This window comes from Equus asinus, chromosome 7 (assembly GCF_041296235.1).
Source record: "Equus asinus isolate D_3611 breed Donkey chromosome 7, EquAss-T2T_v2, whole genome shotgun sequence".
NCBI classification, from domain to species: Eukaryota; Metazoa; Chordata; class Mammalia; order Perissodactyla; family Equidae; genus Equus; species Equus asinus.
This window is the reverse complement of record NC_091796.1, coordinates 26,079,343-26,101,967: the sequence shown is the minus strand read 5'-3', so window position 1 is coordinate 26,101,967 and position 22,625 is coordinate 26,079,343. Positions and strand designations below refer to the sequence as shown.

General features: G+C 39.0%; 1 protein-coding gene across 10 annotated transcripts in view; it reads right to left on the bottom strand.

Moving 5' to 3' along the window:
- Positions 1-22,625, bottom strand: part of DYM (dymeclin) — a 374,085-nt gene that overhangs the window by 341,686 nt on the left and 9,774 nt on the right. For 8 of the 10 annotated variants that reach the window (XM_070513083.1, XM_044774709.2, XM_070513086.1 and 5 more), the window contains exon 2: positions 6,615-6,806. In XM_070513083.1, the coding sequence (XP_070369184.1) occupies positions 6,615-6,754 (140 nt within the window). In that variant the 5' untranslated portion in view covers positions 6,755-6,806. Of the gene's footprint in view, positions 1-6,614; positions 6,807-8,344; positions 8,453-22,625 lie in introns of those variants that run through there. The other 2 variants (XM_044774711.2, XM_070513085.1) reach the window with 2 other exon arrangements.

Genomic DNA, 22,625 nt, shown 5'->3' with positions numbered 1-22,625 from the left:
CCAAGTTCACAAAGCTAGGCAGCAGTGGAGCCGAGCTGCAAGGCAAGGTCAGTCTGGCTCCAAAGTCTATGCTCCCCTACCATGCTTCCCAGTCGCCATTCTCCACACAAAATCACTGCACCTCTTGGCAAATGGTTCTCATTCTTAACAAGCATTCAAGCTGTCACTATATTGCTCAACACTGCTCCTCAAATCTAGAACTCTTAGCTCAGTATTAATGCTCAAATCAAACATCAGTTTAAAACTAAAGAACTTTTAAGATAATATTATTCCATATAATGTTCTGTTAGCTGGATACATCAGTTTACAAGGATGCAGGACTTTTCACTTCCTATCTAGGTATGGAAATCCAGACCTTCATCACATGGTGGTCATATTACTGCAGGTGCCGCACACTGGCGGTCCTGCCCTAGTTTCTTCTTTCCTGCTCTTTCCAATCTATCATTCACCCTACTTACAAAGCAATCTCCCTGAAACAATGCTTTCACCAAATCCACTCAACAAGAACCTACAAGACCACAGTTCTAAGCGTCAGCTTTCTAAGAGGTCTGCCTAAAATGGGCAACATGTGGACAGATTTTGACTCCCCCACTCAGCCCTCGGTGGTCATCACCCCCACACCCTCGAGAGCCTCCAGGCCACTGGACCTGTGCAGCATTATCAATTTACCCCAAAACACATGAAATATGTTGGGAAGCACCTTCAACACTCCCTCAAATGCGTTCCCAAACTATTACACTTGTTTCTCATGCCTGCTGACACAAACTGGAAGAATTATCAGAAGTTATCCGGTCATACTTTATTTACAGTACAAGACTCACTTCCACTCATATGTATAAGATTATTCATTGCTGCATTATACACAATAGCAAAACACTGGAAGCAATCCAAAGGGTAAAGGTAAATGGCTATATTAACTTTGGTATATTCAGCGATGATATGCTATGCCCCCATCAAAAAAAGGGAGGAAACTAACATATACAAGGCTCTCCACGATATAATCAATGAAAAAAAACACCAAGTGCAGAAGTATGTATATATGTTATTATTTGTCTAAAACAAGGGGGATATATGAACATACTCGTTTGTACACGCATGCGCTATGGCCTGAAGTTTGCGTCCCCCCAAAATTACTATGTTGAAATCCTAACCCCACAAAAAAAAAGGTGTCTCAATTCTCTTTCTTGCTGGCTCCCTTTCTAAATCATCCACCTCCATCAGGGCTCTGTCCACATACCAACTTCTCCAAAATACTTTCCAGAAATCTGTAATTCTGACTATCCCATACATTACCCATGTACTATCTATCTTTCTACTTGTTTGGAACATGAATGTCTCATTTTATGATTGAATTCTTTTTTTTCTTTTTTTTCTTTTTTTAAGGAAGATTAGCCCTGAGCTAACATCTGCCGCCAATCCTCCTCTTTTTGCTGAGGAAGACTGGCCCTGAGCTAACATCCATGCCCATCTTCCTCTCCTTTATATGTGGGATGCCTGCCACAGCACGGCTTGATAAGCAGTGCATAGGTCCGCACCCAGGATCTGAACTGGCGAACCCTGGGCCACCAAAGCAGAATGTGTGAACTTAACCACTGCACCACCAGGCCAGCCCTAAATTATATTCTTTAAAAAAACAAAAGCCGTAGACTCAAGAAGCAATAATTTCTGCTGAAGGACAGAGTGACTACCACAACATGATGCAACTGGAATGTCAAATAAAATGAAAGCCCCATCACGTCCTTTCTGAGGAAATCTTTCAACGGTTTCCACTGATACTAGAACAAAGTCAAAACTCCTTAATATTTGCCACAGGAACCATCAAATCTCCCAAACCTCCTCCCACACGACTAACCTTCAGCTTTGCCCTTGACAGGTTCTTCCTCACCCCTGGGTTTTCCCTATGCTGTTTCCCTCCAGACCAGGCCTCTCCTAATCCCAGCCCCCACCCTCTGGCTCAGGAGTCAGTTTAAAGGTCACATCCCCTTTGGTTGCCTCCAGAAAGGAGTACTGGGGTGGCTGGGGCATAGGGGCGGGAAGGAGACCTTCCATTAAACATCCTTTGGTACCTCCTGAGATTTGAACCATGGGAATGAATTACCTTTCAAAACATAATGAAATGAATAAATGTATGTCACTTCTTCCAGGAAACCTCTGGTTCACCCTGTTCCATTCTAACTCAGGCGATGAGATGCTCCTGCTGTGTTCACGCCTGTTCTGCGACAGCCTTCACCACACTTCACTATCCTCGCTTATTGGTTTACAGATGGATTATAAGCCCTTTGAGGGCTAAAGACATTATCTATCTAGTTCATCATTATACCCTAAAAGGCAAATGAATAAATAATAGTTCATAAACAGTTAAAGGTCATCTGGTCCAGCAGCTCTCGATGACAAACGTGACACCTACTATGAAGGTGTTCAATGCACCATACCCTCACATGGGGATACTCAGATCCTTATGAACCAAAAAATAATAAGCAAAGGTTTTTTGTTTTGGCTATTACTATTTATTAATTTAGAAACATATATAAAATCAGGCATGAAAGTAGTTTAAAATATTTTATTAAGAAAAATAAATAGTATATTACTTAAACTTGACTCCTGAATTAATCTAGATTTCATTTCACACTTTTGCTTCAAAAATAATTTTAATAAGGTGAAAAATTAAAAATTATTGAAGAATCCAAATAAGATTTTGCAACCATGCTTGGAAACTCTAACAAAATCTGATTACTCTGGTGACAAAAATAGTTTATAATAATGAAGGATTATATTAGTCCTAAAAGGGGCTGGCCCCATGGTGTAGTGGTTAAGTTTGGCGGGCTCTGCTTCAGCAGCCCGTGTTCATGGGTTCGGATCCCAGGTGTCAACCTACACCACTCATCAGCCATGCTGTGGCAGCAACCCACATATAAAATAGAGAAAGACTGGCACAGATGTTAGCTCAGGGCTAATATTCCTCAGCAGAAAAAAAGATTAGTCCTAAAGGCATTAGTGTTTCTACAAAACTGGCAGACATCAATTTTTGGCTGCAAAAATGTGCTGTACTTGAAGACAGCACATATGGATCCAAGGAATTCCCAGGAGTGAACAATCTCAGAAATTTCCCTACAGAGATTGATCTTAGTTCTGAATAATTCATAAAACTAGGTAATCCCATCCCTAACTGTGGCAATGAGATGGCACCTGGTACCTCAAGGCTTGCTAAAGGCAAGGTTCTACAGGTCACACATCAAACACCAGCAGTGAGGGGCAGGGTGGCCTCAAACAAAGGGACAGAGAGGCCAGAAGCATGTGCAACAACACAAACAGAGCTCTGTGAACATTCCCCCCACAGGCCACCCTGCAGCTTATTCACTTCACAGCGTTTTACAGCCCTAAGAGTCCTCTGGACCTTTCTCTATTTAAGAAAAAACAATGACATCAAAAAGAATAAACACCTGAGGACCTGAAAGGATCTTTGAGACAAAGCAGTAACTAAAACAAACTATAAAGCCATAATAATTCAAAATGCGAGGCACTAGCACAAGTATGGCAAACTTAGAGGTTAAGAAACAGACAAAAATGGCTAACAAATTACCCCCACCGCCATTTCCTGAGAAGCTCATCCTTTCCCCAGTGCTCTGAAGAGCCAGCTCTGCATAGAGCAAGGACACACACCCCTTCTTCTTCTCTAGAAGTAACTTAGCTATTATTAGGGGGCTTTTCCCCATACAAATTTTAGAATCAGCTTATCAAGACTCCCCGACCCCACCCCCCAAAAGAAGCTGTTGAGATTTTAACTGAAATTGCCTTCAATCTATAGGTCAATTTGGGAAGAAGTGACATCTTTATGATAATCTTCTAATCCTTAACCTTGGTATATATCTCCATTTAGTTGTCTTCTTTAAAGTCTTTCAAAAGAGCACATATAGATTATACTACAGTTTACATAGGTCAAAATTTATTTTGGATAATAAATGATGCTCCCTTTGTATGTTCTTTTTCCTCTAAGTCTTATTACTACAACATGAGCAGTGGTACTCAATGACAATTCCTCAAGGATTAAGGAAATGGCTTTACAATTTCCTGATGCTATAGTTCATCTCCAGTGTGGCCTCTCCCACCAGTCTACCTTTAATTTTCCAAGGATCTCAGAAGCAGTAATAAGTAGCCATTTTACCTAATATACAACTAATCCATGCTATCACATAAACGGCAAACTAAATTAAACTTAAGGCCCAATCCACTTGCGTCCAAGTTAGAAATTAAAACTTATTGCCAAAATATATAAACAGACAGTTCACAGAAAGGAAATACCAATAATCCTTAATCTTTAAACATATAAAAACAAATATAACCCTGATCATTAAAGAAAGGCAAATTGAAGCCATAAGGACCACAATACACATACACACACACACACATATACACCTTTTTTTTTTTTTTTTTTAAAAGACCGAGAGAGTCTGGGACTGGCCCTGTGGTCAAGTGGTTTAGTTCGCGTGCTCTGCTGCAGGCGGCCCAGTGTTTCGTTGGTTTGAATCCTGGGCGCGGACATGGCACTGCTCATCAAACCACTCTGAGGCAGCGTCCCACATGCCACAACTAGAAGGACCCACAACGAAGAATATACAACTATGTACTGGGGGGCTTTGGGGAGAAAAAGGAAAAAAAATAAAATCTTTAAAAAAAAAAAAGACTGAGAGTCCTTCCAACCCTGGGGATGGGGGAGAGGGGCAGTACAGACTTCTCTCTCACCATTACACTATTTTCATTACTGAAAATTGATAATGGAAAAGAATTAAATGTTTACCCTTGTTTAATAATATAATATAGTAAAAACTTACTTTACATAACCTAATCGATGAAGGAAAGTTCCTTTTTACAGAAGAATTCCAGTTAATAAATGTAAAAGAAATGATCAAATCAGAAATATCACCATTTTGCAATCTCTTATGAAATAGGTGATTCAGACCAAAATCATCAACGGATGCTAAAACACACTCAAATGTCTGATCAATCTTAGCATGATAACTAGTATGAAACCACATGTTTTCTCTATGTTGATGCAGCACAATATGAAGTACATAACATCACCTACGAAACACCCTTACCAAAGATGTTTAACCTTAATTTTATCAAGCCTTTAAATCTGACTTCCAGTTTATAGAAAATACAGGCAATAAAAGAACAAGTTACAAGATGAGAAGCAATCAGGTAAATCCAGAAGGTAGAACATTCTGACCCAGTCTGCTCAAAATAATTAATGGTATGGGGAAAAAATAGTTGCAGGGGTTGGGGAGTGAATACCTCTATTCTAGATTAAAGACATTTAAGAAATCTAACTACCCAATGCAATTGGTTCCTAAATGTAACAAACGGACTATAAAACAACTGGGGAAATTTAAATGTGGACTAAGTAGGAGGAATTACTGTTAATTTTGTTAGGAGTGACAATGGTATTACAGTTATTATAAGAAAATGTGCTCATCTTAATTTACTTTAAAATAAGTAAGAAAAAAATAGATAAAGCAAATATGGAAACAATCCAAGTATCTATTAATTGGTGAACAGATAAACAAAATGTGGTATATTCATACAATGGAATATCACTCAGAAACAAAAAGGAATGAAGTACTGATAAATGCTACAATGTAACATATTCACAGATGCTGGGGACTAGGAGCTGGACATCTTTAGGGGGCCACTATTCTCCCTATCACAATAAAGCTGTTAAGAAACAAATATAAAATGTTTTCAATCTAGATATTGAGGATATAGGAATTCAATATTCTAGTCACTCTATATTACTAGATGTCTGTCAGTTTTTACAAGAGTGTTAAAAACGAGACATTCGTTTTCACCTATCAAATTGGCAAAGGTCAAAGAGTCTAAAATTGCATTAAATTGACAAAGGTATGGGAAACAGACCTCATACATCGCTGGTAAGAGCGTACATTGGTACAGCTTCCATGAAGCACAGTCTGGCAATCTCCACCAAAGTTATAAACGTACGGACTCTTTGACCCAGAAACTCTACTTCAAGTAATTTATACTAGAGATATATTTATATGCACGAGAAATGATGTATGCAGCATTATCTGTTATAACAAAAGACTGGAAACAGTCTAAATGTCCACCAATAGAAAACTGATTAAATATATTCTACGGATACTCTGCAGCTAAAAGAAGGCAGTTGCATACTACATGCTTACATACACAAGATACATTGTACTTAATTGTGGAAACAAAGCAAGAAACAGCAGGCAAAAGAAAAAAGATGTGTGTAGTATGCTACCATTTGTGTTTAAACCATCTTGTAAAACTACATGAGATACACGCTTAAATAACCTGGTACTACCAATAGAAGAATTCAAAAGAAAGTGCTACCAGAAAACATTTCTGGGGAAGGGAGGTGGCTGAGTGGGGGGGAAAGGAAAGAGAAAAGTTATTTCCTATTTTTCATACCTTTTGGATTTTCTACTTCTACGTGTATGACAGACAGAAGATGGATGAAGGAACAGATGCATAGACAGACAGAACACTAAAAATTTTTTTTTAAAAAAATCAGCATTCCACACAAATTTATGTAGCCCTCTAGATGAATTTTCAAGCTCCAAGTAATCTCTTACCTACTGGTTGGTGCAGGGAAAGAAAACGAGAGAAGCTGATTCCAGAACGGGTCATTCTCAGAGACAGGTTCTGTGCCTGATAACTTTTTTAAGTACTCATTTTTAGGAAGATCACCGATTCTGCTGCTGTTCGATCCCATCTTCTAATGTGGAAAATAACTTGTCCTTAAACCTTCATTTCCACAACACAACCTATAAAGAATGAAAAGAAATTTCAAACTTGTTCAAAATAATCATCATAGTTTTCCCACCCTTGACCTAAAATGTAATACACTGTAAACTGACTAACGGGAATCACACCTCTCTTTACTTTTGAATATATTAGACATCACATACAAAAGTTACAAGGGGAAAAACAGGGTTAAAATCCGTCTTAGCCAACACAAACACAAAAACCCAAACCAATACTTGTACTGTAGATCTTAGAATGGGCCCAATAAAATACCTCTGCTCAAGAAAGTGTCTCCAAGCAAATATACATCAATGATAACTTATTAATAGTCTGAAAATGAAGCTCTTTTCCAACTAAAACAATGGTGCTAAGCAAATAGAGACTGGCTTGAATGTGCTGAGAAGGGGAGAAAGTGGTTCAAGTAATTACCGTGTGCTCCCTACACTTAAGGCAGACTGAGGACCCAACTGAGTTAGCTGCTGAGAGTGAAAGAGCTCTCAATTCCAAAGGAGTCACATTTGGTGTCCTCTCATTCTGCTGTAACGCACATACACTATTTGTGGACATGCCTCTTTTAAACCATGAATTTTTTGACAGTAAGAACTATCCTTATGCATCTTTCTATCCCCAATGTCTAGACTAGCATTTAATAGGCATTCTCTAAATACTAGGTTGAAGAAATGATTAAGTGAATAAGTGATTAGTATCTTTAGGTTTTGTTGGTTTTGGTCACTAAAGGGAAAACTAACAGTTTAGCTACAGATATGAGTCACAATCTTCATCAAATCATGCTTAACATACTTCTAGATCATGTTTTATCTCAATTTGTTCAGAAAAGTTCTGTCATTGACAACAATAAAATGGTGAGATGAGTAATAAATTACACAATGTGAAAATTACCACCACAATGAAAGGAAACCTTGTGTGCTCAGTAGCCAAAGGAAGCTCAGGTCAGATAAGGATTTACATTACTAGTAATTTACTTTTTTACTCATGTGCCTCCTCATTCTACAAAGGCATCAAAGCCAAGATCAGAATTTGGAAGCATGCCTTCCACATTCTCTCTGGAACTTTGGGACTGGCTTGAGCTGCTTATCTGAGGACATGAGGCTTCCCCAATGCATATGGACTGCTGGGTCTTCTAAATATGAGTCAGAAATACTGATCTGGCTTCATATCATCCGCCCCTGAACTTGACGCCACCCACTACTTTCCTCCTAGTCATGAGGACAGGGACCCCAATAACAGCTGACTCCAACTAAACCTCCAAATCAATCCAACTAATAACTCTAGATTTCAGTTTAATTTCTTAAAATAGGAGTTATTAAGCCCAATTGGAATATGCCATAAAGAAATATTCTGAAAGATATAAATTCCTTACTTGTTATACCTTATTCCAAAGCTACTTCATACATTTTAAGCTATTTAAAATTAATTTTTTTTGAGGAAGATTAGCCTTGAGCTAACATCTGCCGCCAATCTTCTTTTTGCTGAGGAAGACTGGCCCTGAGCTAACATCCGTGCCCATCTTCCTCTACTTTATATGTGGGACACCTACCACAGCATGGCTTGCCAAAGCGGTGCCATGTCCACACCCGGGATCCGAACTGGCAAACCCCAGGCGGCTGAAGCAGAACGTGCACACTTAACCGCTGTGCCACCAGGCCAGCCCTATAAAATGAAATTTTTTAATTTGGTCTTACAAGGGGATACAATACACCAGTGAAAATAAATGAATTAGAGCTACAACACCAACATGGTCACATCTTGAAAATATAATATATATATATTATAAAAGAAAGTTACAGAAAAATATACACAGTATGATTTCACTTATATGATTTTAAAACAATATTATGGATATATTCATAGCCAGTACAAGCATTAAAACATACACAGGGGGCCAGCCCAGTGGTGCAGTGGTTAAGTTCGCACATTCCGCTTCAGGGGCCCAGGGTTCACTGGTTCAGATCCCAGGTGTGAAGCTACACACTGCTCATCAAGCCATGCTGTGGCGGGCATCCCACATATAAACTAGAGGAAGATGGGTATGGATGTTAGCTCAAGGCCAGTCTTCCTCAGCAAAAAAAAGGAGGATTGGTGGCAGATGTTAGCTCAGGGCTAATCTTCCTCAAAATAGAATAAAATAAAATAAAACATACTTGGGAAAAATACTGACAAATTCAGAAGAATGCTTTTATGATGTATCATCAGGAGAGGAACAGAGGGGCTTCAGCAGTATTAATACTTTCTTAAACAGAAAAGGGAAAGGAATAGAAGGAAGGGGAGATGACGCACATGTGGCACACGTTTAGATTTGCTGAAAATAGACAACATGTACAAGAGTTTTTCTTACGTTACCCTCTATTCCTGTCTTATATATTAATTTTTAAAAAGAAAACAGTTTCTCAAGCTCTCAGCAGCAACCCTGGAAGCTGGATGACAGGGTAGCAACGCCTTTAAGATATTAAAAGGAAATAATTTAACTAGAATTCTATAGCTAGCCAAGCTACCAGTTAAGTATGAAGGTAGAATAAAGACATTTTTAGACTTGCCAAGACTCAAAAAACTCCCCAGGCACCCATTTTCAGGAAGCTACTGGAAGATGTACTGTTTCAATATGAGGGAATAAACCAAGAAATAGGAAGACGTGGGATTCAGGCAACGGGGGACTCAACACCGAACAGTGGTGAAGTGGAGTCCCAGGACACGAGCTCTGCAGCTGCTGGGACAAGAGACAACATGGCTCCATAGCTCCCAAGGGAAGAAAACACGGAGCTGAGAGGTCACCTGATGTGTTTGACCTTATTCTGTACAGTGTTACAATACTGTAGGAGGAATGAATGATGGTTACATAGAAAACAAAGTAAATGATATTTTAAAGATTATGTACTTTGGGAAAAATAAAAATTGCTCAAGAAAGGTCATGTAGTCATAGTATATGACTCAATTCAACGCAATCAATATTTATATAATCATTATAATGCAAATTCTAAATACAGATTTAACTAAAACTTTTGAGGTAACTACATTGGGAAGATGCTAGTAAAAGAAGTAAGAGTGGTGGTTTAAGAGTGCGAAATCTTCATTCTTCCATAATAGGTAGGAAGTCAACAGAAAACATCTAAAATTACTAACTCAGAAAATAACAGTAAAAGCATATTAGTTATAAATAAGGAGGTAAATAACGAGAAGCAACAGCTAAGAGATTTGTGTGTGGCCAAAGACTCTGAGTGGGGAGGACAGTAGTGCAGTTTTTTCATTTTAAGACCATCATCTTATTTGATTTTTTAAAACTATGTCTATATATTACTTTAATTTTAAAAAATATTTTTTAATATCCTTCACCATTCTATTTCCTACTCAAATTTAAATTTTTAACATATATGGAAAACACAAAGTTACCACATGACTAAATTAACAGTAACAAAAATATGAATTGTTCTTTACTGAGGCACACAACTAGCAAACTAAAGAAAATCTATTTGTCTGATATAGTTTAATGCTATATATTATTAAAGCTATTATCTCTTCAAATCTAAATTTCATTTCCACCAGTGTGTGTGTTTACTAACAAGCAATAGTCACAGCTTGGTCAGAAAAGAGGAATTAAATTCAAACCCACAGTAGTAACAGACAGACACAGAGATCAATAAAACAAAAGAGAAAATCCAGAAACAGACCCACAAAAGTATAGCCAACTGATTTCTGTCAATGATGCAAAAGCAGTTCAATAGAGGAAGGACAGTTTTTTCAACAAATGTTGCTGGAACAACCGCACATCAGCAGGCCAAAAAAAAGCACTCTGACCTAAACCTCATATCGTATACAAAAATTAATTCAAATGATCATACATCTAAAAGTGAACTATAAAATTTTTAGAAGAGAACATAGGAGAAAACCTTTGTGACCTGGAGTTAGGAGAAGCTTAGACGTTATGTAAAAAGCACAACCCATAAAAGAAAAAGTTGATCAATTAAGCTTCATCAAAATTAAGAACTTCTGATCTGTGAAAGATCCTGTTAAGAGCATGAAAAGACAAGCCACAGACTTGGAGAAAAAAATTTTTTTTGAGATAGATTAGCCCTGAGCTACCTACTGCCAATCCTCCTCTTTTTGCTGAGGAAGACCGGCCATGAGCTAACATCCATGCCCAACTTCCTTTACTTTATACATGAGACACCTACCACAGCATGGCTTTTGCCAAGCGGTGCCATGTCTGCACCCAGGATCTGAACTGGTGAACGCCAGGCCGCCTAGAAGCGGAACGGGTGAACTTAACCACTGCGCCACCAGGCCGGGCCCTGAAGAAAATATTTTAAAGTCACATAACCAACAAAGGACTTATATCCAAAATATATAAAGAACTTCCTAAACTCAACAGTAAGGAAACAATTCAATTAGAAAATATGCAAAAGATTTGAACACATCACCAAAGAAGATATGCAAATGGAAAATAAACACACGAAAAGAGAGTCCATCATTATTAGCCATTAGGGAAATACAAACTAAAACCACGATGACATACCATTACACATCTATTAGAATTGCTAAAATTTAAAGTACTGACAGTACCAAATACTGCCAAGGAAGCGGGTAAACTGCATCTCTCATAAGTTGCTGGTGGGAATGCAAAGTGAACAGCCAGTCTGGAAAACGGTTTAGCAGCTTCTTATAAAGTTAAACATACTATTCAACTCCATCAATTGCACTCCTGGGCTATGATCCTAGAGAAAGAAAATCTTAAATTCACACAAAAAACTATACACAAATGTTGATGACAGCTTTATTCATAACAGCCAAAAACTGGAAACAATCCAAAACTTCCTTCAGAAAGTGAATGATTAAGCAACTGTGGCACATCCATATAACAGAATAAAAAGAACAAACTATCTGATACATCCAATAACTTGGACAGATCTCAAGGGGATTGTGGTGAGTGAAAAAAAAAATCTCAAAACGTTATATACTCAAAATAACGACAGCAACAATGTATTTGATGATTATAGCTTATGCACATATAAGAGAAATGAACCACAGCAATGACACAAGGAAGAGAACAGAGGAATTAGAAATACTTCGTTATTATAAAGTACTTGCAGGGCCAGCCTGGTGGTGTAATGGTTAAGTTCACACACTCTGCTTCAGCAGCCTGGGGTTCACAGGTTCGGAACCCAGATGCAGACCTACACAGTGCTCATCAAGCCATGCTGAGGTGGTGTCCCACGTAGAAGAACTCGATGGACATACAACTAGGATATACAACTATGTACTAGGACTTTGGGGAACAAATTACAATAATAAAATAAAGTATGTGCACTGCCTGGGAAGCTGTACAGTGTTATCTGAAAGCAGACCTGGATTAGTTGTAAATGGACATTGCAAATACTGGGGCAACCAGTAAAAAAAGTAAAAACAAAAAGTATAATTGATATGCTAAGAAAGGAGAGAAAATGGAATCATTAAATGTTTCATTAGAACTTTTCACAAAAGGCAGAAAAAGAGTAGAAGACAAAAATAGGAAGAAAAACAAGGGCAATGAGGGGCTGGCCTCGTGGCCGCATGGTTAAATTCACGCGCTCCGCTTTGGACGCCCAGGGTTTCACCGGTTTGGATCCTGGGTGCTGACATGGCACTGCTCATCAGGCCATGCTGAGGCAGCATCCCACATGCCACAACTAGAAGGACCCACAATGAAAATATACAACTATGTTCTGGGGGGATTTGGGGAGAAAAAACCAAAAAGAAAAAGACCAGCAAGAGTTGCTAGCTCAGGTGCCAATCTTCTTTTTTTTTAAGAAAAAAAAAAAGCAAGGGCAATGAATAGAATGAACTTTTCACAAAAGGCAGAAAAAGTAAAAGACAAAAATAAGAACAAAAACAAGGGCAATGAATAGAAACAGTAACATATATGGTAGGTATTAATCCAACCATATCGATAATCATTTTGAACACCAATGGTCTAAATACACCAATTAAAACACAGTATCAGAGTGGATCAAAAAACAAAACCCACCTATATGTTGTCTATAAGAAACTGACTTTAAATATAAAGACATATATAGATAAAAGTAGAGAGATGGATATACCACTCTAACACTACTCAAAAGAAAGCAGGAGTAGCTTTATTAATTTTAGACACAGTCAACTTCAGAGAAAGGAACGTTATCATGGATAAAGAAGAGCATTACATAATGATAAAGGAGACAATGCTCCAAGACATAACAATCCTTAATGTGTATCCACCTAACAACAGTGTCAAAACATACAAGGCAGAAACCGACAGAACTGCAAGGAGAAAGAAATGAATTCACTAACACAGCTGGAGATTTGAACACCCTTCTATCAGAAATGGTCAGATCAGCAGGCACAAAAGCTAAAGACAGAGTTGATCTCAATACCACCTTCAGTTGACTGCACACAACTGACATCTATAGGCTATCGCAGCCAACAACAGCAGGATACTCTTTCTTCTCAAGCTCACATGGAATATTCACCAAGATAGACCACATTCTAGGCCATAAAAAACAGCTTAAATTTAAAAGAAGAGAAATCATAAAATGCTTTGAGCACTCGAAACCAGTAAGCTAGAGAAACAAATTAGATAACCCCATGAAGAAATATTCAGACCAATGCAGGGTATAGGACCTTGCACAGAACAACATCCTGGGTTCATCAAAAAGTCACCATCAGAAAATACAACTTCTATTAAAAAAGAGTTTTGGCAAGCAAGCAAAAACGATTCCATCTTACGGCTCCATTTGTATAACACTCCAGATGACAGAACTGCAGTGAAGAACAGACAGTGGTTGTAGAGCGCGGAGGGTCAGGGAGCAGGAGGGGACTGTAACAGGGCAGCCTGAGGCAGCGCACTGTGGGAACGGGAAAGTTCTGTAACTTGACTGTGACGGCGTTTACATGAATCGATACATGTGATAAAATTTCACAGAACTATACACATAAAAGAAAAAAAACAAGTGCATATAAAAACTGGCGAAACCCAAGCACAGTGTGCAGTCTGTCATGTTGTCCCAATACCAGCGTCCTGGTTGTGATCACGTACTATGGTCATATCAACCTTGGGGGAAGCTGGGCGAAAGGTACACGGGTCTTCTCTGCACTGTTTTTGCAACCTCTTATGAGTCTAATTGTTTCAAAATAAAAAGTTTTTTTAAATCAACTAAAAAAATTCAAACGCAAAAATCTAACCTACGTGTCCAAGAAAAGTGCCAACAAATTAGACTAACAGATCATTTCTGTCACAACCTAACTTTATTTTTGCATATTAAATTACTGCATCACGTATATTACCACATAATGAAATAACAGGATCTCACAGTTATTTGACTTGCTGTCTTGGAATGCTCTCTTAGACTAGTTTCCCCAATTTGCCCCAAGTAAATCCTTCCTTTCATGTCTATTCAAAACTGAACTTTTTCAATAAAAGCAAAGTCAGTCATGTGTTTGGGTCCTGGCAGGATTCCACATTAACTTCATGACTCTGGGGAGCATACAGCAGATTTTGTCCTCTACCACCTCCTTAAGGCATGCTATTTCTGTTTTATCAAACCTTTGAAATTCTTTTGTTTAAAAATCCTTGTGACTCCTAAATAGGCCTCGACGAAATATATTTTTTTAAAGAAACAAAAAGACCTCCACAATCTGTTTATAGTCCTCTATTAATCTGGTGACTCACGCTAATTAGCAGGAGGCATTGTGGGCCTAACAGGAGTTCACTGGATAAACACCGAAGTGTGTGAATCAAAATGGGTTGGTTGAGAGTGTGGGTTTACTGGCATGAGCAATTTAGTTGTGTGTTCCCCACCTCTGCCACAGACTCAACTTCCCTTTCCTATGCTTCATTAAAATTAAAAGGATAAAAATTACACCAGAGAAAAAGAAATGAGAATCAGAGCAATTTGTTCTCAATTAAATACATAAGTATTTTACTTTTCTTGTGGTAACTTAAAAGCAATCAATTACAACTATTTACATTGGGAGTTTAATCAGGTACACAAATGCTGAATTTTCAAAGGAACAAAATTCCACCCCATCGCTCCTAGATAAGGAGAAACAATAACAAAGAGAAACAATATTATTATAGACCCTACTAATGAAAATTTAAGTCAGACTTCATTTTTTATTTGCATTTTATTTTTTGAATCAGTAACGCACATGGTAAGAATACAAATGATTCAAAAGGTATACAGTAAAAAGTCTCTCCCATCCCATCTCCTAACCGCCTAGTTTCTCAACTCAGAAAAAATATTACCAGTTTCTTGGGTATCATTCCACAGATATCTTATGTATATATAAACATATTTTCTCCTTTTAACCCAAACCATAGCGAACTATATATGTCTTTACTTTGCTTTTCCCAAACATATTAAAAATCATTACATATCTGCACACAAAGCACTTCCTCATTCATTTTTACAACTCTACAACATTCCAGTTTTTAATTTAATAAATTCTGTATTGATGGAAATTTAAGCAGTTTATGGTCTTTTACTGTTATAAATCATTCTCCAATAAATATCCTGGTATATAAGATACCTCACACATGTATGAGTAAATAGGTACAATAAATCCAGAGAAACAGAACTGCTAGGTCAAAGATTATGTGCATTTCTAATGTTGATAGATACTGCTGAAGGGTAGCAAAATGAGCAGCCTCAAAATATGCCACTTGGGCATTTTGATTATTTGGGGCTGCAAGCACTTGAAAAACAGCAAAAGCAGAGAGAGAGGCTTTCTCTGAACTCCCCTTATCTGCCTAAAGACAGATCCTCCAAAAGGAACTCAATTGTGGTATATGCTCTCCTCCGGAGCTTCATCAACCAGAGAAGACTGACTCTTCTCACAGGAGAGGAAACTGGAAGCTGACAATACACTCAGACAAACTTTGTCACAAACTATTGCACCTCCCATCTATTCTTCCAAGGGCCCATTCACCTTTCTCAAAAATCATTTACTCTCCCCTAGGAGGCCCACGTCCCCCTTTCCCTTTTAAGGTGGTATTTAAGTCTGAATTCTCAGCCACTGTAGGAAGCTATTCATTTTTCCCACGCATACATGAGGTTACATGTTAATAAACTTCTCTTTTTCTCCTGTTCATCTGTCTTTTATTATAGGGGTCTCAGCTAAGAGCTCACAAGGGTAGAGGGGAAATTATTTGTCCTCCCCTACAAAGTCTAGCTGCCTTCTTTAGAGGGTGCCAACCTGTACTCCCTTCAGCAATGCCTGTTTCTCTACCCTACAGCCACCACTGTTTAATCAAACTGCTTGATCCTTGCCAAGTGATATGTGAAAACAGTTTTTCAATACGGTTTTAATTTGCATTTCTCTTGCTGTGAACGAGGCCATTACCTATTCCTATCCTTTGCCTTTTTTCTATTGACTTATAGAAAGTAAATTTTATTTTCAAAACTGCTAGGATAGACCACAAAGTATTATAATAAGTGCACAATTGAGGACCACTACGAAACCTTTCTAAAACAACCATATGAATAAAGCCTGCAAGCTTATCAAGAGAGATGGAACAGAATATTAACAAGGAAAACCAAGACAGTCAATTGAGTGCAAAATGCAATGCCTCCCTCCTCGCTTTTCCTCCCCAAACCCTAGAAATAATGCAAAAAAAATTTGTCAGTAATAACACAGCCATGCTCAAGAATTCATGGGAGACCAGATGCTGCAAGGAATCCTCATAAAATGGAAAACAGCTGGAGGTGGACTGAGACGGGAAATGACATCCCAGGGCAGGCCAAGAGCACTCAAGCAAGGGCACCAAGAGTATGAACAGCAACTGCAGTCCAGAGGCAGAAGCCAGAAAAAGGCCAGACCCCGGGGTGACTAACAGCTGTGACCAGGACACCCTGCCCAGTCACCCCCAATCAAGCCCTCACTCCCTTAGGCGGCACCAACAGGGTACTAACTGCTGAGAACAGGGAGTGAAGGCAGTGCCGGAGGCAGCTGGAATGCCCAGGAGGAATAAGTTCAGCGAAGGGAAGACCAGCCACGGTGTACGTTTACCAGAAAGTTCCACAGGCTCCCCACCCTCACACAAAGCCCAGGAGAAAATGGAGGCCCAATGGCATCTCCTCTGCAATGATTCATGCCAAGGATTCCAAACACACACACACACCACCCCACACACCCACCTGCACCCAATTTATTGAAACTCCCAGGACCGTTATCACTGAAAATCAGAATAAAATGGAACTTGAAAAGCTCACTATCCCATCACCTCACCTCCTAAGAGTCCCCTGCTTTTCCTTGGCCGTGCATCGAAGACTGCCTGGGCTTTCAGCTCTTCTTTCCCTCAGTTTGTCAGTAACTGAGCCGATCTCCTGGTTCCCCTAGCGGTTTCCACGATACGACTTTCAAATATCTCCTAGTCCCAACCCTGACCAGAATGCCAGTTCTATCTATAGCCCTAAAATATTGCAGGTTTTTTTAACTCAAGGATAATATATATATAATTATATTATATATATAATTAGTAATTTTGTGGATAACAAGGCTCCTTACAGAAGTCTGTACTAGAAAGGAAAAGTGTGCTACTGCTGATGCTTTCAGTAGTAAACCTTTCAAAGGACCCATCCTTAATGCAGTATAGTCAAGACCTCGATCCTATGTGCACAACTGATCCCATCCTCCCTCCCAAATCCAGTTTCCTTCTCAACGTCCCATCACTCCCCTAGAGTTCCCATTAGGTTAAAACTACCTGGAAATGTTATTTTTCTGTAGTATATACGACATATCTCCAGAGGTCGATTATTCCTGAGAGGCATGAATCAGGCCTTACATTTCTTCCATATCCCTGACTAACCTCCAGCACACTGCTTAAGACAACTTACTCAAAAAACTACTTGTTGAAATAGCCAAGGTCCCACAGCTAGTGGATATATGAAAAGATCTTCAGTATAAACTAGGAATAAAATATGCTAATTAAAACACTAAGGTATCATTTTCACCCATCAGACTAGTGAAGGGTAAAAAAAAAACCTTGTTAGCAGTGTGAGGGTAATAAGAAAACAGGCACCCCCACCATTACTTGTAGATATCTGGCAATACCTATCAAAATTTTAGGTGCGCATACTCTTTCTGCCAACAATTTTGCTTTCAGAAATTAACTCACAGGTAAACTCAAACAAGCTGACAAGCTCTATGCATACAGATGTTAATGCCATCATTGTTTGGAATAGCAAATACACAATATAACCGAAATGATCATCATCTGGGGATTAACTACAGTATGGAATAAGCATACAATGGAATACTACGCAGCCACTGAAAAGAATCAGATAGATCTTGTGTGTTAATATGTAAAGATATTCTAAATACTTCAAGCAAAAACAAAGTCACAGAACAGCACATATAGTAGGATCCCATTAGTCTAAACAAACATGTAAATTTCTATAGACAATTTCTGGAAGGAAACATAAGCAATGGTTCAAGACTGGTGACGTCTGAAGAATGGGACTGGAAATACAGAGCGAAGGGATTTTCACTTTATGTCCTCCTGTCCTGCTTGATTAAATTATAACATGTTTATGGTTAAAAAAATAAAGTGAAAAAAAAAACTGTTAGGGGCCAGCCCCATGGCCGAGAGGTTAAGTTTGTGCGCTCCACTTCAGCGACCCAGGGTTTCCCTGGTTCACATCCTGGGCGTGGACATGGCACCGCTCGTCAGGCCATGCTGAGGCGGCATCCCACATGCCATAACTGGAAGGACTCACAACTAAAAATATACATCTATGTACTGGGGGGCTTTGGGAGAAAAACGAAAAATAAAAAAATAAATAAAAATAAAACTGTTAAATAAATGGATTGTTCCCTCTTTACATGCTCTCCTTCAGGAAGGATCTGAACATGCTTCTGGCTTGTGCTTTAACCTTTACGTGAGTGACCCCAGAACTAACATTTCATCTTGACTTTTCAGTCAAAATCCAAGCACAAATCTTTACTTCATGGACATTTCAACTTGACGTCTTGCTATCATCATAAATGTTTAAACAGAATTTAACATTTGCCCCCCAACACAAGCAACCCCTCCAAAAGTCACTATTTCTATCGAGCAGCAGCAGTAGCAGCATTCTTGCCTCAAGTTATCTCACGTAACCAAGCATTCATTCCACAAATACCTATGACACACTCACTATAAATGCTAAGTGCTATCATGGACACTGAGAATGCAGAAATGAATAAAACCAGGTTCCTGCCATTAATGAACTCAAAGCCTAGTGAGAAAGACAAACACGTCAATAAATTACTATAACACATATGCTAAGTATTACAACAAGCTATGGAAATAGGAAGGAGCACTTGAGGCAGAGAGAATAGTGTGTGCAATGGCAATTTTAAATAGCCAATTTACTTATACTATCTATATGTAAGAAACTAGTCTAAATGCTTTACAATTAATGAGTCATTTAGTCCCCATTAACAACCCTAAGAGGTGGGCACAATCTTCTCATTTTACAGATGGAGAAACTAAGGCACAGACGGGTTAAGCAACTTGCCCAAGGTCCCAGAGATAATTAGTGGCAAAGCCAGAGTGTGAACCTGGACAATCTAATTCCAGAGTCCCTGGTCTCTACCTTTGCTAGGGTAAAGGCAATGACATCAACAAGTCTTGTGGGTTCTTCTATAGCATCACAATTCTGCACGTCATCTTTTAAATCCACCTCTTCCTTTACATTGCCATCGCCTCCCTGCTAGACCAGGCTTCTATAATCTCACACGACTTAGAGCAACAATATCCTAATTCTTTGCTTTCAATCTCTCCACTTCGATTCACTTCACACACTCCACTATTCTATTAATCCTTAATAAACAGGAAATTCAGTCCAGCATCACAATTAAGATCAAAGATTCCAGGGTGAGAAAGATCCTGCTAACTCTGCACAGAGTTAGTTTGAATCTCCATTTCACCATTTACAAAATGCCACTGCATGACGGGAAAAACAAGAATACCTACAACCCCTAAGATTTTCTGAGGATGAAGCAAGATGATGCACGCAGAGCACTCAGTGAAGGACCTGGCACAGAGGATGCTTAGCCAAATAAAAGGCCAAATATAACTTATTTTTAATACTAGTAAAATTACCACTTCCCTCATTTCATTCACCAGCTCAAAAACACTCAATGATCCTTCAGTACCTGAAAAACAGAATACTGACATTCAAGACCCTTCACAATCTGAAAGCTCACTTTCCAACTTTATTTCCAACTACCCTCCAAACCAGTGGTCCTCAAACTTAAATGTACACAAAACACACCTGAAGACCACATGCCTGGGTCCCAAAGACTCGGAATGTCAGGGTAGGGCCCAGGCATCTGCATTTTCTAAGAAGCATTCACTGTGATTTTAATAAAAGTAATCTGTAAACCCCAATTTGCAAATAAGTACCATGACAAAGTAGAGGTAAGGTGTCTTCTCAACAGCTAGCACGCTCATCCATGCCTCTGCTCCTGCCATTCACACCACATCTGTCCCCCAGCCCCGTAAACCCTATTCACTAAGCATAGAACATCTCTCTCTTTTCTCACCAATCCTAGGTGTAATCATCTCTACCACTCATTTGGAATTTAACTACCCTTTCAATAACACCTTGTTTTGCTATCTCTTATACTGCTATTTTACTTTTCAGATATTTCCCTAAGCCAATTTTACCATCACAGGCAAAAAGAATACTTTGAACAAGAAATGATATGTTTAGTATTTTGTATTTAATTTGTGAAATATTTGACTATACACATAAAATTAAATCTCTTTTATGTGTGCTGACTCACTGTCTCCTGATTTAATGTGCCTTAAATGGAAAATAAATATTAGTGGATCTGAAAATCCATGATAACCAATTCTGTCCTAACACCCTCAAAATATGCAAATGACACCTTAGTGCACTCTGTCTCAACTCAGGTTGAGAATCCATAAATCATAAGCTATATTCCAGAATCACCTGTTTCCTGAAAAAGGAAAAACAAATACGTGTGTGTGTGTGTGTGTGTGTGTGTGTGTATGCCCTACTTGTACTCAAGAGACTTTAAATCAAAATCTCATCATTGAAACAGGAAACCAGAGAAATAGTGGGCAATGGTCACGAGACAAAGGGCAAGCTAAACGCCACAGGTGCCATTAGTTTACCAAGTAATGGAACATTCTCTAAAATGTTACTATGTTCCAAGTGCTATATTGGGTACAGTGGGGTATTCCACTCCAGTGCAATGAGAGTAATGAAAATAAATAGATAAATAAATAGATATGTAATAGATAAATAAATAAATAGACAGATAAATAAACAGATACAAGCCCACAAAGATCAGATCAGAGGAGGTGTGGAAGATGGACAGGAGACAGAGTGGTAGTAACTGAATGGGCAGAGCTGAGGAAGCCTCAACATAAGTGCCTGCCAAGGGGATGCTGACAAGAAGCAAGCCAATCCACCCCTGGAACCCTGGGAAGGTGAAAGAGCTGGAGAAAAGCAGCATGGGAGACAGGCAAAGGTGCAGGGCTAAGTCTGTGGGTCTTCCCTCCCTAGGAGGAGACTACTAGTGTGCTCTCTGGAAAAATCTCACTAGAAGGACTCCGAACTCGAGAGCCACGGCTGGGAAGGGTAATGAGGAGGAGGATGAAAACAGATGAATGCAGTTAAAGCCTGCTTGCTCCACAGTCACACAGGGTTTCCCAGCCTCCAAGGCAGCAGAGTGGACGATTCTTCTCAAGAGAAACGAAGGAGGACCCAGGGAAGAGATACAGACGTTTGGGATGCCCCCCATTTAAAAAGCTGGCTTGCCACCTACAGCAATGCCCTCAACTCAACAAAAGCCACTCACACAAACAGCTTCCAGTCAATTTTGGGGGTCTCAATCTTAGCAAGAATGAACAACTAAAAATGATCAGACTTGTGAGGAAAGCCTCCAACATGAAACAAAGAAACCAAAATACACCAAAGGAATCAGAAAACAGATGATTCAGGGAGAAGAAAAAATCAAAAATGAAAATTAATATCCTCAGAGAGATAATAATGAAAATAACAATAAGTGCAAAACATTTATGTAGCATCCATCATGCCCCCAGGTACTACTCAAAGCGCTTTACACATATTGGCTCATTTAATCCTCACCACCACCTATGAGGTAGCACTTCCGTTACTCTCACCACCTGGATCATGGACGGGTTAGCAAATTACAAACAAAGGCCAAACCCAGCCTGCAGCCTGAAGAATGACTTTTCTGTTTTTAAATGGTTGACAAAAAAACCCAGAATATTCTGTGACGTGGAAATTATACGAAATTAAAATCTCAGTGTTGGGGCCGGCCCCATGGTCAAGTGGTTGGGTTCGCACACTCTGCTTCAGCAGCCCGGGGTTTCGCCAGTTTGAATCCTGAGCTCAGACATGGCACCACTCATGAGGCCATGCTCAGGCGGCATCCCACATGCCACAACTAGAAGGACTCACAACTGAAAATACACAACTATGTACCGGGGGGCTGTGAGGAGAAAAAGGAAAAATAAAATCTTTAAAAAAAAAAACCTCAGCGTCCATAAAGTAAGTTTATTAGAACACTGTCATGCTCATTTGTTTACATATTGTCTAAAGCTGCTTTCATAATTGAGTAGTTACTACAGAGACCGTATGTGGTGCTCTTATCCCTTTATACCACTACTCAGCACACTGCAAATCAAAATGACACAGTTATAAGTCAGCATTTCCAGTGTCCTGCATAGTGCTATACTGTGACATTTTTTAAATTATCACCAGTGGATTATCTATCAAAAGAAGAAAGTAGACTCTGATGTCACACTTTTAAGTCACAGTGGAGTTAGA